The sequence below is a fragment of the Helicoverpa armigera genome, chromosome 6 (genome assembly GCF_030705265.1).
Source record: "Helicoverpa armigera isolate CAAS_96S chromosome 6, ASM3070526v1, whole genome shotgun sequence".
In the NCBI taxonomy this organism is placed as follows: domain Eukaryota; kingdom Metazoa; phylum Arthropoda; class Insecta; order Lepidoptera; family Noctuidae; genus Helicoverpa; species Helicoverpa armigera.
In genome coordinates, this window is record NC_087125.1 from 1,700,393 (window position 1) to 1,718,508 (window position 18,116).

At 41.7% G+C, this 18,116-nt stretch overlaps 1 protein-coding gene across 1 annotated transcript in view; it reads right to left on the minus strand.

Annotated features, from left to right (window-relative positions):
* Positions 1-18,116, minus strand: part of Tweek (tweek) — a 45,481-nt gene that overhangs the window by 11,196 nt on the left and 16,169 nt on the right. Inside the window, exons 20-52 of the mRNA XM_064035069.1 lie at positions 17,533-17,713; positions 17,044-17,211; positions 16,724-16,909; positions 16,097-16,308; positions 15,669-15,798; positions 15,201-15,431; positions 14,652-14,934; positions 14,324-14,458; positions 13,682-13,849; positions 13,066-13,243; positions 12,578-12,772; positions 12,071-12,217; positions 11,029-11,247; positions 10,518-10,640; positions 9,996-10,139; positions 9,541-9,640; positions 9,190-9,407; positions 8,853-8,957; positions 7,542-7,827; positions 7,202-7,318; positions 6,893-6,972; positions 6,028-6,251; positions 5,577-5,711; positions 4,318-4,457; positions 3,775-3,937; positions 3,225-3,389; positions 2,559-2,715; positions 1,902-2,139; positions 1,456-1,663; positions 989-1,248; positions 645-792; positions 489-568; positions 82-199 (exon numbers count right to left, since the gene is read on the minus strand). Coding sequence (XP_063891139.1) covers positions 82-199; positions 489-568; positions 645-792; positions 989-1,248; positions 1,456-1,663; positions 1,902-2,139; positions 2,559-2,715; positions 3,225-3,389; positions 3,775-3,937; positions 4,318-4,457; positions 5,577-5,711; positions 6,028-6,251; positions 6,893-6,972; positions 7,202-7,318; positions 7,542-7,827; positions 8,853-8,957; positions 9,190-9,407; positions 9,541-9,640; positions 9,996-10,139; positions 10,518-10,640; positions 11,029-11,247; positions 12,071-12,217; positions 12,578-12,772; positions 13,066-13,243; positions 13,682-13,849; positions 14,324-14,458; positions 14,652-14,934; positions 15,201-15,431; positions 15,669-15,798; positions 16,097-16,308; positions 16,724-16,909; positions 17,044-17,211; positions 17,533-17,713 — 5,642 coding nt within the window. The remainder of the gene's footprint in view (positions 1-81; positions 200-488; positions 569-644; positions 793-988; positions 1,249-1,455; positions 1,664-1,901; positions 2,140-2,558; positions 2,716-3,224; positions 3,390-3,774; positions 3,938-4,317; positions 4,458-5,576; positions 5,712-6,027; positions 6,252-6,892; positions 6,973-7,201; positions 7,319-7,541; positions 7,828-8,852; positions 8,958-9,189; positions 9,408-9,540; positions 9,641-9,995; positions 10,140-10,517; positions 10,641-11,028; positions 11,248-12,070; positions 12,218-12,577; positions 12,773-13,065; positions 13,244-13,681; positions 13,850-14,323; positions 14,459-14,651; positions 14,935-15,200; positions 15,432-15,668; positions 15,799-16,096; positions 16,309-16,723; positions 16,910-17,043; positions 17,212-17,532; positions 17,714-18,116) is intronic.

Sequence of the window (18,116 nt, forward strand, 5' to 3'; positions counted from 1 at the left end):
CAGCCAAATACCTCCCCACAAGGTATTACAACACTAATTAATTAAACATAATTTACTTTAATACAAATCTTCGTTAATTACCTGACATTCCCCATAACATTGCCCATGTTCATGTGCACGTTGAGCTTGGTGAAGTTCACGGCGAACAGCACCAGCGTCTCCCACGCCGCGCCCATCGCTGGCGCAGCTGCTTTACTCTCTAAACCGAGAAGAATTATTTATGATAATGAAATTTGCGCAAACATAGCGCACCTACGCACAAATTATGCGCAAGGCAGTATTTTCAATTTGATTTAAACATATACACACAATATTTATATGTAAAGAAAAATTACTCGAAAACATCATGCTGCAATGTGACAGGCCCCGCTGAAACTTTACTGCAGTGATTCATAACACACATTTTGCACAAATTATGCGCAAAAAATCGTTGTTAGTACAAATTTTGCGCAATAGTTTGTATAAGATAATATTTAACTAGATTTTACCTTTAGGTTTTTGATGATCAACAGTCTTAGTTTTCTCTCTCTGAGGCAATACGGGTGACACTGGAGCGTTGCTTGAAGTTCTGGACAAAAATAATCAAAATAAATAAATGGCCAGATCATAAAATTATTCTTGTCTTTAAAAACAGTTCTACTTACCCATGATCGCGCGTGTCGTGTAGACTAAGGTCTCCAAGGAACATGCGCCTTACAATCGTCCGTCTGTACCACGCCTTAGGGAAGGCTAAGATCTCGCCCAGACGACGCATGTCATATTTAAACCACGCTGAACCAACGTCCACGATCGCTGTTGAAAGAGAAAAGTCAACGTCTTGTGTGTATGGAGTTTATTCTACTACTTTGCTGTTATGTATGTACTTATAACTGATATTAAGGCTTAATATATTTTTTTTATATTTACTGCGTCATCGCTTAAAATCATTTCTATTTAAAATTATTTAGTTTTTCAACGAAATAAAAATGTCACATTTCTGGTTACTCACTTGAAAACCTGACAGTAGCCTTCGACTGGTCCTGATCAGTCTGGAAGTCCAACTTCCTGGATCTAGACAGGTGGAACTTGACGAACTCGACGTTAATGCTCAAGGAGTCCTTCCTCTCGGTGTCAGAGAGGGGGGACCACTGCGCTTCCTTGAGGCTGGACTTCTTGCCGCCGTAAGGATGGAACATGTTCACTGAGAAATCGGCCAGACAGCCGGTGACGCTTAACCCGCCCATAGCGACTGCTGGTTCTGCCATTTCCCTGTGGAGTTGTTCGAAGAATTAGAGAATGTAGGTTTTGTGGGATGTCAGACTTATCACATTGACTTCCAGTGCAACATGATGCTGTTGAAAAATCCGAGTTTTGGATAGCGTGATCGTCAATTCATGCTATTGCATTTCAGTTACCGTAGTAATCGGTATCTTCTAGTGTCGCTGTTGACCCTAGATGGTCCATATCTATACTCACTCGTCACTGGCTCGCTTGGAGCTGAAGACGATCTGCAGGCTGGGCAGCTGCAGCAGGCACTCGACGCGCGAGGCGGGCAGGCAGCTGAAGCGGAAGGTGCTGGGCTGCATGTGGAAGTGCACGATGACGTCCACGGGGAACGACGCGTACACGTACTGCCCGTACGACGCCCCCTCCACCGAGCGGGAACGGGAACCGCTCTCCGCCTCTGACATACATAAAGAACCGGTTAGAACTGATTACAAATGGAATTCGTGTCTCTCAAATATTCAAATTGGGATTGACTGTCTTTTATTTGTGATCTCGATCTCAAGAACGCAAGAAGTTCAAAAGTACAAAAACAATTGATGAACAATATGTTCTATAATCTACATAAAGTTAGTAGATTTGATAAAGCATATTCTGATCAATGGAAACAGTGCATGACTTAAATGAATTATACTTACCAGGCGTCGGTGTTGAGAAAGAAGCCTTAGTCGGAATAGGTTCTAAGGTCTGCTCCAAGAACTCCAGTATATGCGGGCTGATGATGGTCTCCTCAGGAATGCTCTGCAGCGTGATCCAGGCGAAGAGTGCGGCTTTTTTCACCCCCACTTTACGTGCCCCCACGTTGAGGGAGGGAAGTGGGGGAACGGTTTGTGGGGAGGTCGCCTCTTCGGGTAGTGTTTTTGATTCGTAATGCACCTGTTTAGAATCAAACAATTTCGAGTGTCTATAGAAATAAAATCTTATAAATTGAATAACCTTGATCAAGCTTTAAATTCATTATGGTTTCATTTATTCCAAATATTTTATTTATTTACACGATTTCAAAAGTCAATTACATAAATCATTTATTCATTCACTTGAAATTTTTTATTTAATATTTTACCGGTTTTAATAGCATAGTTAAGTTAGGAATACATATTATACTTTTTTTTTTATCTTTTCCATGTGTAATTTCGTTGGTGTACCAAGAAAAAGAGGCTCCTTACTGTTTGCCACTTCATATATGACTTTGCGAAGAATAAGTGGCACAAAAAACTCCCCGGCAACAAGCCCAAATAATGAAAGAAAGTACATAAATAAGGACTCACTCTTCATATAATCCTATAAGTACATACCTTAAGATCTAACCCAGGCACGCGGAACACAGTGAGGTCTAGCGTGGGCTGGTGGCGGGGATGCGGCTGCTTGCGCCGGGCCGCAGTGGGCGAGCCGCCCGCGCCCGAGCCCTCCGCCAGCCCGCCCGACGCAGACCGACCCACGCGCATGCGACCACTGTGGCATACAAGACATCACGTACTAAATAGGTTATACCTAATGAAAGCTACGGCTGTGCGGCTACACCTAGTTGTAACCAAGAATAAGGGGATGCTAGCCACATATAACCTATAACAAGTAGCTATATCCGGTGAAACCTAGATGCTCTAACCTCAACATCTACGAGTACACTAAAAACAGTCCATGTTTCGAAATATAACTCAGTATACTGGCCATTACTCAAAACGTCATGAATTAAAGCCAAAAACGTTACCGATAACTCACGCTCCCATTTTGTTAATAACTAGCGGTTCCACGCGGTTTCAACCGCATCCTAAGGAAACCTCTTCCCGTACCTAGATACAATACAACCTATTTATTACAATATAACCTATATTACTTGGGAATAATGAAGCATTTTCAAATTTGTTCACTAGATCCGTAGCCTATTCGCTACAAAACAACATAGAAACAATCAATTCTTTCCACCTATATTATTAGAATAGAAGTATAGACAAATGACTCACATCTTAATACTATCATCCTCCTTGCTAGGCTCCTTGGTGTGCAGCACACACTTGCCGCTGTTGATGTACACTTTGACGTCCAGCTCGAAGTCGATGTTCGGTTCCGCTGTCTTGGCTTTGCTTGTCTTGTTCTCGGAACTAGGGCCTTCGGATTGTGGTACGCTGCTGTTAAACAAAGAAAACAATAAATGATCAGTCAACGGCGCACTTGTGATATAAAAGTAGTGGTTTCAATTTTACGGAATTAGTTGTGTTTCTAAAATATTTATAGTAGAAAAAGGCAAACCTATCGATGGAAACATTCCTTACAATTTTGGCAAGAGAGTCAACAATGTATATTTTGTTAACATTAATGTCGATTTTATATACATTCTGTATTAAAAGTTTCGAGGTTCAATTAGTTTGCACTCAGTAAATTATCATATTAAAGATTTGGCAAGTTACTTTGTCGAATTAGGTTAAGTTATATCTGTAATGGCAAAGTAAATATGTGATATCTTTTTTCTAGTTTTTTGCCCGTTCCATCGGTGTTTCTTGTCCCTTCTCTCACCTGTGTTCATGTTTCCTCCTTAGCTCGACCCCCTCCAGCTCGTCAGGCCAGTGGTCAGGGTGTGCTGGGAGGGAGCTCTGGCGCTGCACACTGGGGGTGGCCAGGGGGCGGGATCCACCTGTACCCGGCCGGGGGCCGCGGAGAGACGCTGAGCGAGATGGTCCTGGGGAAGTGCCACAATCTTTACTAATGTTATGACTTTATTCTAAGCAGCGTTGACATATAAAGAACGAATAGAAAAAATATGGTACACAGGTAAACAAGACTAGGTATTTTTTTATCTGGAACAGCTAATGTCCAATATAAAACAACTATTTTACGCTAATATCACATAACAGACTTAAGTGTGTTCAGAGTTGCATTGCAATGACAGATTTTGAGAAATTAGTTCCGCAAAAAATCTGAGAGAAATTCCACTAATCTAAACAAAGTACTACCACACAATCATTTCTTTACTTCATATATGTTACATCCAACGTCCAAAATAAAATTTTCATTTTAAAAATTACTAGTCTACCATCCATCCTAATTTCCTCAGCTTACCAGTAAGCGGTTCACTCTCCATGGAGCTCCAGCTGCCGCCTTCAATGATGTCGGCGAGGCGGTTGTCCTCGTCGCCCAGCAGTAGCGTCTCGCCGGAGTCGCCCACACCCGGAGACATGGCCAGGTTCGGCTCCCCGGCACTGCAATATTAGGTACAGTTACTAAAGTTGTAAAGGCGCAGTATAAAGTATCAGTGTTTCAGGTTTCCTTTCTATCTTCCGTACAGTGGTCTGTACAAATAAAATATTGATAGAATAACTATTTTTTGACTCAAATAATATTTGCCTGCTTAAACCAAATGTAAGCTAATGGTTAAAGTGACGACCTTACTTCGACATAATTAGACGTTACTTAACTTTGCGTACTGCTTAGAAATATGTATTTACAGAAGTTTACGTAAGTGTGACAGAGATAGAATGATGTTGAAGCAGTCTTATCAGTATTCGGACGTTTTACTACATAATAATAATGCGTTTATTTTTGATGACTACAATGGCCCAATTGTTAGTATCTTATCAACTATAACTTATCGACTAAGGGTACCTACCTAACCTACCTAAGAGCTAAGTGTCTGCCTAACAAGCAACTCGATCCAATGCCTAAGCACCGGAGCGTCATGCTTGTCGGCCAAGACTTGTAGGATGCTGTTAGCGCTGGACCTAGATCTGCTTAGCAACGAGGCAGCCTTCTTCCTCATGAGCGCATAGAAATCATCCACCCGTGCTTCAGCGAACATGCCCGATGCACTGCAGTATCTAGGCAGCCCCAACAGCAGCCGGAAACCATTATTATATTGTACCCGCAGGGCGTCTAGAGCCTTCCGCGTACAGTTAACCCACAGACCGCCCGTGTAGAACGAGGTACAAAAAGCTTTGAATAAAGTGATTTTAACTCCTCTGCTACAACGAGCAAATCTGTGAGCCAACATGTTGCATCTAACTGCTAGTGCCCTGCGTTCACGTTCAATGTCTACTTGATCTTTGAGGTCCACGGTCAGATAGTGGCCTAGATACTTAAACTGTTTAACCCTATTGAGTGGCCTGCCATTTAGTGAGATTACAGGTTCATACGCCACACACCTCCCGGGGGCCTCAAAGATCAAGTATTCACTTTTACCCGTATTATATTGCAGACCGTGAGTGGCTGCATACCTCTCGCAAGTCTGCAGCATCTCTCTGATTGAGCCAGCCGTTGGGCCCAGCAGCACCATGTCATCAGCATAGATAATGTTCCTCGACGTAGATAAAGTGAATATTTACCCTTCAAAGTCCTTCCTCTCCTGCGGTGGTGAAGGCACTACAAATGATTTGCTTCTGTTAGACCCCAGTCCCAACTTGCCCTTTGTGATGGAGCTGGCTCGGACACTTTGACGACGCAGTTTTTGAATCATATCCCTGGGAACAAACACAAACATAATTATAATTGCTATACATTATATTCCTATAAAAATTGTATTAACCATCTGAATGGTATAAAGATACTAATACATTAAGCTACTCTTATCTGTAAAATTGTTCCATTCAACATTAAACCTAATACTTAAGAGATACAGTTTAAAATCTATTACAGACATACAAGCACAATGATGTTAGCATCTGTACATATGTGGGAAAAAATATGACACTAAACTAAAATTATCATTGCGACAACGCTTATGAAAAATTACAAAAATAAGACATAATTCACCAATAAATCTTTTAACTTCCTGACCTTCTGAAATCCTTAAACACCAGCGCCTCTAAATCATGCAGCCTCTTCATCTCGTACTCTATGGTAGTATGACTGGCCCCCAGCGTGCGGAGGTCGTTGATGATCTTGGCCTGCTCGTTCATCTCCTTCTCGATGAGCTTGGAGCGCTTCTTGGCGTCGATGCTGGTGTCGAACACGAAGGCGGGCAGGTGGTCCGTGTACTTGCGGCGGAGGATTATGCTCTCCTGGTAGGCAAAGATATGTATTATTGTAGTTAATAGGAAAATGGACTTTATTTTAATGGCTTTAGGGTTGATGTTGATGAAAATGACAGCTTTTAACCTTATGTTACAAAGGCGAAGTTTATCCTTACTAATCCTTACTATCCTTACTATATAATATTATAAATCGGAAAGTGAGTTTGTTTGTTTGTTTGTTTGTTCCGCTTTCACGCCGTAACTACTGAACCGATTGCTTTGAAATTTTGCAGACGTAAAGTTAGAAGTCCGGATTAAATAATAGGGTACTTTTTATTCCGAAAAAAATAGATATTCCCGAGGGAAAACAAAAATATTGTTTGCTTGATGGATGGATTGTAGATGGCGCTGTGTGTCGTTTAAAACAAGGTAATATATTGCAAACGAATATAAACATGTAAATTTAGAAGCTAAATGATACGATAATGAATCTAACTTTATAAAGCGCAAATGGATGAACGTATTTTGTAATTTGCCATCTTGAAAATGTAGCTCACATATCAGAGCTATTATAAACGGCGTAGGAACCGGTTTGCTCAGAAATCGAGTGAAACCACTGGATAAGCTAGTATTAAAGATGTAGCGAAGGTGACAAATCTATAGTAGTTTGTCTTAGTGATGATTCATACCTGTGAGTCTTTGCTGTTATCGGCCTCATCATCTAAGTCACTTTCGTAGTCCATTTTCAGTGGATCTTCTTCTTCATATCCTGAAAACAAAACAGGAGAATACGTTAGGGTAAATAAAGCATTATAGTAGCTCATATATCTTCAAATATTTATTGCGATCATGAGTGATACATAGGGGTTATAATAAAAAGTAGAGGTATATACATAACTTGATCAACTTACAAAGAAAAAAATGCAAGAAAAGTATTATTCGAACATAGTACATAGGTGGTTTATAAATGTTTGTATGTGAGAAAATATTTAGTTTACCTGTCAACATAGTGAGCGTGTGTCCCAATGCGGATAATTGTTTGCCGACGTTCACGTCCAAGTGTATGTCAACGCCCTCCATTTGCCAAGATACGTTCAGGAACCATTTGGCGTTTTCTGAAATGTATTAATACACATTGTATTGTCAAAAACTGAACTATATTCTAGCTTAAAACTAATATTGCGAATGTTGCTGTTTGTAATTTAAGATGGAAAATATAAATTGTATTTTAATCAGACAGAAGTTCAATATATGATTACAGAGTGATGAATTTTGTCACATTTAAGTCAGATTGGTTTACTTGAAAATCATTTTATTATATTATTCACTGGTACTTACCGTTATGCTTAGCCGCAGTAGTCCGACTGCAGACCTCATAGGTCCCCTCGGACACACAGCAGACATTGAGGCTGGGTTCATCAGGCCTCGGCTTCCAGTCGTCGAGCGAGGCCTCGAAGTCGTCGGCGAAGCGCAGGCACAGCCCCACGAAGCGGCCCTTGGACACGAGGGCCCCGGAGGAGCAGGCGCCGATGTTGGTGGCGTCCAGCGTCACCACCACCGCGCCGCGCGCCTCGCCCTCGCCGCACCACGCGCCCCACGCGCCGCGGCCCAGCCCCCAGCGAGCCTGTACCGCATACAGATTTAACCTTATATTTAAGACTATGTTATTTATCCTGTAAAGAAATTTAAATAAAAATATCATTATATTATTATTATTACATCACAACTGTATACAAATCTGTATATCAATATTTTTGTAAAAATTTTTTACTGCATCATACATTAACTGCAATTTTGCGCGTACAAAAAAACGATGACGACTGACAAAATCATCTCAGCATTTTGTGTATTGAGATTGTCTCTAATCCAATCTTCCACCACTATAAAGATAGACTACCAAACATGATTTCAAGCGTTATTGCCATCCAGTGACGTATACTTCTTGTGCCCGGCCAGTTCACGCAAGCGGTTTCTGACTGTCTGGTCACTAATTAGGATCCCTGAAGAGCGACGAAGCTTCACAAGTAACATCAAGGCGGTTATTGTTGAATTTATTCGAGCAGTGATTTGAATGTATCGGAGTTAATTGTATGTATAATCTCCACGGTGCTTAGCCACGCTACCAGTGCCTCGGGAAAACGCGTTCAAACTAATAATACTCCGAGTTATATTCAGAGATACGGCCACAGTACGTTGTCAGGAACCAGCTTATATCATTTCCACAGCTCAAATGATATCGCCGCTCCAAAATGATGATTTGAATTAGCGCAACTCTCTCCTTGCTTCTGACTGTATCAGTTAGACGCAAGAAGAGAGTAGCACTTATAATATCTTCAAATATTGGCATCTATTACCTACTCGAATTTGATTAACTGTTCCTGTTTTAAATTATGACATCAACCACAACGCATCTATATAAATAAGATTTATGACAAAGCCGCATCATAATCTCTAGAAATTTGCAAATAAGTGCTTAATCGGATGTGTGTATACTAACTTTTTACAGTTCTTTGGTATGGGATCTCTTAGTCATAGAAACATTTTTGGTATTTTAATGTTAACCCTATAGCAAGCGTTAATGTAATCAAAATGCTAAAGTAACTAAAACATCAAATAAATTTTAATAAACTAGGTGCAAAAGTAACTCACCATAGGCGGTTGGTTTAGCGGCAAACATATTCCAATATCATCGACATTCAGTTGTAAGAACAACGTGCTTAGGTGTGGCGTTGTAATTTGTGACGTCAGTTGTACCTGGCAAATATAAATTAAATTAAAATTACAAATACACATCAGGTTTTAAATTAAGTCATAGCAAAATCATCCATATGCCAATGACATTTAAGTTCAATTTCCAATATTCTACACCACTATACGTTCTCAAAGACCTACTGCGTAGACGTGAAAAGTATCAAGCTCAACGTTAACTCATACCAAAATCAACCATATACCAATCACACTAAAGTTCAATTTCAATTTCAAATACCTTCTCAAAGACTTGCTGTGTAGCCGTCAACACTTCCTTGTTCAAATTGAGTCTCTTTTCATTCCAATACTCATAGGCGTTCTTGTAGTTAAGCCATACGAGTATAGCTTTATCGACTGCGACAGGTTGTATGTATATGAGAGGCCGCTTCAAGGTAATTAGTACTACCTCCTTGTCGTCCCCACATACCATCTCGTCTTGGAATGCGTTGCGCATAGCTAAGGCAAAAATAGTGTGTTAATTAATGTATGGAAGGTGTTAATGCGCTAATTATGCGCAAAAAAACAAAACTCATTTGTAAATATTTGAAGTTATTGAGTATTATCTAATAAGAAGAAATGAAAAACTTACATATCCTAGTGTTAAAGAAAGCATACTGCTGGAACTCGGGTTCTGCCTCTTCAAACATCGCGTTTCTGATCAGCTGTCCTAAGCTGAGATTTACATCCACCTGCACAGCAATACAAATATTAGATTCACGATTGCTAGGCAATAACGAAATGGTGTTTATACGATTGATAAATGAAGTAGTGAGAAGACTCGCATTTTAATGATGTACTGAGATATGGCATTGTTTCATTCAAGTTTTTGTTTACATAATTATGTAAAAATAAACTTTTTAAACAAATCAACTTTTCTTTACAATAATAATTCAGTTGATTATGGAAGTTTTATTTTTGTATTATCTTTGACTTTTAGCTACATCTCAATTTTAGCTGAGTTTTTAAAAGAAAATCTGTAGTTAAGTGCCTACTTGGAATATAGTTGTCTACTTCTGTGTACAGTAAATTAAAATATCAGCTTACCTGTGCCCTAGCGAAGAGTCTAACTTCATGCGGCTCTGTGGGTTGCTGTACATTCTGTACGCGGTTGGATATCTCGAACTCCACCGCTCCTGTCTCTAGTCGCACTGCCGAGTTGCTGGGTGTTGTCGCTGTCAGTTGGATGCGCTAGAAGATATGCAAATATGAGTATATGTTATATTATAATCGGCTCAATGAAATGTCCTGTCCCGATAGAATAGCAACGTCAAACTCATTTCAATTTTATTCAAATTAACCTATGAAATCTTCTACAAATTCTAAAGGAGTTCCAGCGTCCAAAGTGTGGGTTTTATAGAGGAGAACTGCCGAGAAACTCAAAAGGTACTTGATTCAAAGAAAAAGTGTTTTCATTGGTTTTTCTTGCAGTATCTTTATAAGACTCCTGAAGTCCTCCTAATTCAGAAGTCTCTCAAAAAGACCAAGGGCTTTTTCATAATTATAAAAACATGATAGGATTAGAGCATGGAGTAAGCAAGAAACTATGTATAGTGAATGTTAGCCTACCTTGATTCTAATAGTAAGTGAGAACAGTATCCTGCTGAGCGCGGAGGTGGAGGCCTCCTCCTCGTTCCACAGCGGCACTGGCTTCTCACCGCCGTACACCTTCTGTACTACCTCGTTAACTTCCTGCAATACCATGATATAATATGTTATTGTTGGAGTTTTGATTGTGTATAGCCGAAGAGGAAGTGTTTTATTCATATAGTATTTCGGAATGTATAATATGTTAAACAACTTCAACCAACAAAACTCATAGAAACGGGTGACTTCAAAAGCCATAGAGCAAAGTTTCCTCACATCTTAAGGTAAGTTTCCAGTAGTTTATCACACTGTAACGCGATGCATACAAATGTATTTTCTGGTCTACTCGTTATAGCAAACAGTAACGAATAAGTTCTCGAAATTGCAGCCTTTGTTCGCGAACGAAGCTGGAATTTTGCTATCCCAGTTCCGTGTTGTTTCATCACTCAGCCTGCTTAGATAATACAAATAGAAGACTTCTACCAGCACATACCTTCATAAACACCTTCTGCACAAACACGAGATGGTTCAGCAGATCAGTAGATAACGTATGTTCAAACAGTCCTATATCTGCACTCGCTGCGACATAACGTCCGGCGCGGAGTAACGCTCCCTCGCGTCTGGCAGCTCCTCGCTGTTCTAGCACCCTGCCTGCTACATGCACTCCTGGTAGCCAGACTGCTGCTGATGCTGGGATGTTGGCTTCAGAGACCTGGGGGAGGAGGTGGTTGTGTAGTAATGCAGGGAGAGTGGAGATGGCATTGTTGTTTTGGCCTCTTTGGTGTGTTAGTGACTTGAGCAAAGCTTTTGATAGTGTGCATCATGGCATGTAGGGCTTCCAATCCCGTAATACCGAGATCTCGGTATTCCGGGATCCCGCATATTTTTTTAGTCCCGAGCGCTGCGGGATTACGTGTGCGGGATCCCGCTCGATTTGCGGGATCAATTGAATGATAAAAAAAATATGAAAGAAACTAAATAATTATTTATCATTCAACTGAAACTGTTTTTATTTTTATATTGTACTTGATTGTGTTTTTATATTTGATCTCAGTAATTGAAGTGTATTTTGATTGATCTCATTTAACGTTAATTAAAGTGAAATTACGTTGATTTAATTTGATTAATTTATTGTTTTATTTGCCTCACATAATACTTTTCATAATTATATGCGGGATCCCGCCAATACCGGGATCCCGTGGGATTTGAATTCCAACTCCCGCCAATACCGGGATCGAGCACGAGGTGCGGGATTGGAAGCCCTAATGGCATGTAAGGTGAGTCTGGTACATAATACGATCAAAATATTACTGTCAACTTTACAGCCTCTGCATACGCATAGTAGATCATAAAAAAATATTTATGTGAATGAAACAAAAAATCAACAAGATCCATGTTTATCCTGGGAGTTCCACAGGGTTGAATCCTAGGACCATTCTTGTTAACACAAAGCGCCTATTACCGCACTATCAAAGTGAGGAATTAATATACGTTTCTAGTGCTAATCTTTCAAGTTAATTATTAACTATATCTACCTGGAGCTTGGTTACGAAGCTGAGCGAGTGTTGCTGCAACTCCACAGTGAACTGCGCCTTGTTGCCGGTCACGCCGGAACTCTGAACCTGTTCCATCTTGTACTGTGCTTGCAGTGACGGCAGGAGAGCTGCCGTTATGCTCAGGCTCTGAAAAAGTATTTGAATTTACCCTGAAGTCTTCCTCACACACTGACGGCACAAGTAACGTAACGTAAGCCAGCAATTTTCAGACAATCGATCCATCATTTTCATTTATATACAAACTGCTTCTTATCACTGTATAGTATAAAACAAAGTCGCTTTCTCTGTTCCTATATATGCTTATAAATCTTTAAAAATACACAATGGATTTTGATGGGGTTTGTTTTAATAGATAGCCTGATTGAAGTGGAAGGTTTATATGTATTTAGTATCAGCATTGCATTGCACCCGTGCGAAGCTTAGGATGGCGGATCGCTAGTTTTATGATTTAGTTAAAGTTCAGTTAGTATAGTGTAATATTGTTACCTGCAGCAATATAGAGAAGTGTAGATGCAGCGGGTTGAGCAGCGCGTGTGCGGGGGGCGGGCGAGGTGGCCGCGGAGGTCGAGGCGCGGGGGCGGGGGAACCCTCTGATGATGATCCTGATCCCCCCGCCCCGCCTGCTGGACCACCCGGGCCCGCGCGGGATAGCCGGGATGATGTGCGGGTTACACCTAGTTCCTGTGTAAAGGGAGAATAGTTTGAAATTAATGCTGAATAATCAATATCTGGCTAGCCATTCCCAATAATTCAGGAATGTGCTCACAGTGTTTCATATACAATTTTGGACTGATTATCTGATCTAACGCGAATCAAACAGGGATATGTAACTTTCTACATTTTAATAACATTCCGCCTTATATTATATTTCTCTAATAAATGATCAAACAAAGATTTATTATTTCAATGAACACAAATACATACTACATGTACGTGCACATATATGATATATATATAGAAAAGTCAAACATTACCTGCAATGTACTTGACAGCTGTCGACTCGACCGAGTCATAACACCGTGTAACGCCACGGGATGTTGGGGCAGGTCCACTCTAACTCCGCCCACACTGAGGAGGGCGGTGGCACCTTGTCGCCCCGCCTCCCAGCCGTAGAGGGCTTGTGATTTGCCCACGCTTACACGGACTACCGTTCTGAAAGATCAAAATGACGATTTTAATCAAGCAAGAGCACATGCACTGATAAAGTTATCATACAAATACGTCTCTAGAGTTAGGAATTTAATACTAAACTAGACGTCTAAATGGAAACATACCACCTGAAAGAGGCATTTATATTAAGCAATTTATACAAACACAAATTGGAAGACATAGTCCTCAAGCCAAATTGCGAGAGGCAGTGGCATTGTCAGAAAGAGTTATTATGGTGCTGGCGACCTATATAAATGGCTCTAGAAGAAAAATGGCGAGTTTCACTCAGCAAGACTCTCCCGCACGCTGCAACCACAGCGGGTAGGTTCATTTGATGACATCCCATATAAGAGGAACGCTGGTTTGATGACACCCCACAGACGCTGTCGGGATCTTGATACATCCTACACAGCTAAATAATAACAAGTTGACTTGACATACTGATGGTTAGGCGCCAGCCCCTCGAGCAGCACGATCATGGTGCGGCCGAGGTTGCCGCTCAGCGACCACTGCCGCGCCCGCGACGCCGACAGCGACGCCTGCAGCGACGTGATCTCCGCCTCCAGCTTCAGCCCTGACAGGGAGGCTAGGAGACGGGTGCGGTGAATCCTGGGAGAAGAGATGACAAATGTGTGAATTGTGAACGTGCCATGAACAAGAGGACTAATAAGATAGTACTAGTACGGTCAGCTCCAAAAGTCGCCATACGAAATCCAAAGTACCAAAACTGTTGTTCAGAGCGACTTTTAGAGCTGACTGTATATGATATGGCAAAGCTACCGGTCCAGGCAGCAGCTACATGTGGGTCTATTCAAATATTCCATGTTTCAAATATCACGACGCTACGACGGCTATGAACGGCGGTGGCGCCGTGACGTAGTCTAACTTGTGTTCGAATAAGCTTTCGTAGAGGCCCATACACATACAATAATTACCGCGCCTATATACGGTGAATGTACCATAGATTTTTGTACCAGATAAACAAGATGCCTTATCAAATACAATTCCTGCTTTAAGGGGACCAAGTGTGTACATAATTACAAAAATAAGAACTCAACTCGGTATTAATACTTGTTTCGTTACCTGGCAACACCGACAACGACCATGCCCATGTTGGCAGCACTGGATGACGAGTTACTGGTGTTCTGTTCGCGAGAGCTCGGCCGCGCGGGCCGGCTGTGACGATAGTGTTCCGGAATGTCTGTCGTTACGGAAAACCTGTGGGAAGGGATTTATGTATAATATGGCTATGAAAAGTAAATAAAAATATTATAATTAGTATCTGGTATGATTTTTTGACAAAACGAAGTAGTATTGAATCTGTAAAGTCTCTGTAAAACATAGTTTTTATACGAAGTATATTTGAAGTTATTCTTGTAAAAATATTATTTAGATGAATAGAAAGTATTACCTGTGCGTAATAGTCTCAGCATCAGGCATGTTGGCATACAAGTCGAGCAGTAAATACACTGTCCGCCAACACCTCGGAGCCAGCTTGCCATCGGCCGCGTCAGCTGACGGCGAGCTGAGCGAGGCGTGCGGCCCGGGCCCCACTGGTGAGCCTAGTGATGCGTGAGGCCCAGGGCCTGGTGGGGTGCCGGCGGTGACGTGGGGCCCGGCGCCGCGGCCCGCGCCTGCACCTACTCCCGCCGCGTACATCGGTGTGTGAGCACCCTCGTTTAGAGAGCTGTAGCCTGCAGTAATGAATGCATGTCTTCATATTTCATTCATAACAAATTAAATGGGTGTTTGGAGAACTGAAATTTTAATAAAACGCAGGTTCCTTCAAATGCTAAAATATGACATCATGTGTTGTATGAATGTTACACCGAACAATGTACAATGAACAAACCAAAATGAAAATAGCAATTTTAGTTCAATTTTATCATATCCGTCATAAAATCTATGAAGTCTTTCACATAATTGACCTTGCAACACAATAAATACTGGCAACACTTACCAAGCTTCCCCTTCACACTTTTGCCAGTAGATCTTAACTTCTGTGCGAAAGACTGTGGCCTGGGCCTGGTCGGCTGACTGAGCTTCTGCTGACTCAGAGACTGCGGTACTGACAACCCCAACTCAGGAGTCAGGGTGGGCGCCATGAGGTCCCATTTGGGTTCAAGTGTCGCGTACTGTACTTCTTTCTCTAGGGACGTCACGCTTACTAGGTTTTCTCTGAAGTCTGATACTGGAGAGATAGAAGCTAATTAGTTATTTTCTGAATATTACATCTAATATATCTTAAAATTTATCTAACGGAAAAGTCGAAAAAAGTTTTCAGTTACTAGTGTCCAACTTGGAAGGGGCAACTTATTATTTGAACTAAGTTGTACTATTATTGAATACTTTCTTCTACTCAAACCAGTATAATAATAATTACTTAGAAATCAATGTATGAGCTGAAATAAAGCCAATAGTTCCTTACCTGAAGACGAGGTATGTTTGTTCTGTCGGTGCGAGATCTTGGTCTGCGTGCGCAGTTCTATCTGCGTGTCCTTTACATTCTGGTACATGTTGCTGATCTGATGCAGCAGCCGGAGCAGTGGCATGTTCACCTAAACAACACACATGCAGGTTTATGCAACTGGTAGAAATATACAGAAGGATATATTCTTCTCTGTGTGAGGAGTGTGTGCCCAGAAGTGGGACGATAAAAAAGCTGATCATCAAAAAAATACAATCATTCATTCTCTCAAAGAAATTGTCACTGCTCCTGTATATCGGAACGAATTTTGCTGATGAACAAAAATAAAGATTTTCTATTGAACCAAAGCATCAAGACTGGACACAATAACTTCCATTCATGTACACTAGTCTTGTATTTTTTAAAAAATCTGAGCTATTTGAACAAACCTGTTGCGAAATGAACCGTATGCTAATATTGAAGTTGAGCATAGTGCTAATATGCTTCTTGAGCTGTCCCCTCGATATGTACAGCACGTTCTGTCGCTGTATGAGGTCGTCCACTGCCATGTCTGCTACTTTCTTCAAGTCCACGTCGATGGACACCTTCTCGCAAAGGAAGGCAGGGGTTTCTGATGGAATTGTCGCGTGGGTTTGGCTGCCTAAAAAGTGTAAGAATATTATACATCGTATTTTTTATGGGTCGTACATAGTAGTCTGAAATAAGGAACTTGGATAATGGACGCTTTTGCAGCATTTTGCAATAATTCCAGATATGGACAGAAAACCACCTTATAAATCCTTTCGATCATAATTTTTGGTACTGTTGCCAACCAATTTATCTATTATGTTAATTAAATGTGAGTAAAAGTTATTTTTATTCGAATTTATCCTTTTCTCAACATGACAGAACTCACTCTTCCCCTTCGCCTGTCGGCTGGCCCTGGCAGCCAGGTCGCTGACGACGATGTCGATGCGGAACATGTCCATCCAGGCGACGAGAGACAGCTTGGAGCCGAGCGAGTCCAGTGCTGGCGGCCCGCTGTTGTTCTTACAATACAACATCATACTACTCACTCTTCCCCTTCGCCTGTCGACTGGCCCTAGCGGCCAGGTCGCTGACGACGATGTCGATGCGGAACATGTCCATCCAGGCGACGAGAGACAGCTTGGAGCCGAGCGAGTCCAGTGCTGGCGGCCCGCTGTTGTTCTTACAATACAACATCACACTACTCACTCTTCCCCTTCGCCTGTCGACTGGCCCTAGCGGCCAGGTCGCTGACGACGATGTCGATGCGGAACATGTCCATCCAGGCGACGAGAGACAGCTTGGAGCCGAGCGAGTCCAGTGCTGGCGGCCCGCTGTTGTTCTTACAATACAACATCACACTACTCACTCTTCCCCTTCGCCTGTCGACTGGCCCTAGCGGCCAGGTCGCTGACGACGATGTCGATGCGGAACATGTCCATCCAGGCGACGAGAGACAGCTTGGAGCCGAGCGAGTCCAGTGCTGGCGGCCCGCTGTTGCCGCCCTCGCCTGACCCGCTCTTGTTTTTAGATTCACCTGGTTTATGGGGATTATTATATTGCACTGGTTAGATGACTTTTCTACTGCAAAATGTCTAGAAGGTGATATAAATTATTTAAAAATGTTTTTTGATGTGTTGCAAGAAAACTTTTTTAATATTGGGGCTTATGCCAGCAGTAAAAACAAGAGAAAGGTCATGAGCCCGTCAGGCTTCTGCCTTTAGTGGATGCCCGCGAAACAAAATGATACTGCATTAAAATATTTAATTTTAATTCCTTTATAACTAGATTTTTTACCAAAACAAAAGTTTATAAACGAACATTGAAAACCATTAACCAAAAACAAAAACCAACATACCCTGCGTAACCTGATGCGGCGACACACCCAGCGCTGCCAAGAACGGTTGAAACACGAGATGAGCATCCAGCAGCATCAGCGATCCCTGCAGCGGGTACAGACTGCAGGCAGGCATGGCGGCGGCCACGGCGCGCGGGTTCATCTTCGAAGGGGGGATTATTGGCTTCTTGCTCTTTGCCTCCTGGTTAGTGCGAGACGCGTGCTGTACTTCACCGTATGGTATGGCATTGCGAGTTAGGTGATCAACCCAGAACATGCCGTGTGGTGTGTCATGCAATGGTATACAAACTTCATGTAATGTCAGTTTTAGGTGTCATTTGAACCTTGTTAGAAGTATTATAGACGTGATGGTGTGACAAAACTAAATTCGAAACTGACTTTGAGAGATTCTTCGTGATTACGGATCATGCAGACATTTAAGTAAATAGATTTTTGGATTGATTGAATTAAAATGTTGACCCACTTGTGTAACTACTCACTTAAACAAATTGAACGTAAAACTTCATACTTATATAAGTTTCTGTCACTACCCACTAAATGAGACAGCATAATGTCTCAATAATTTTGAAATTGGCAGTTTTAAA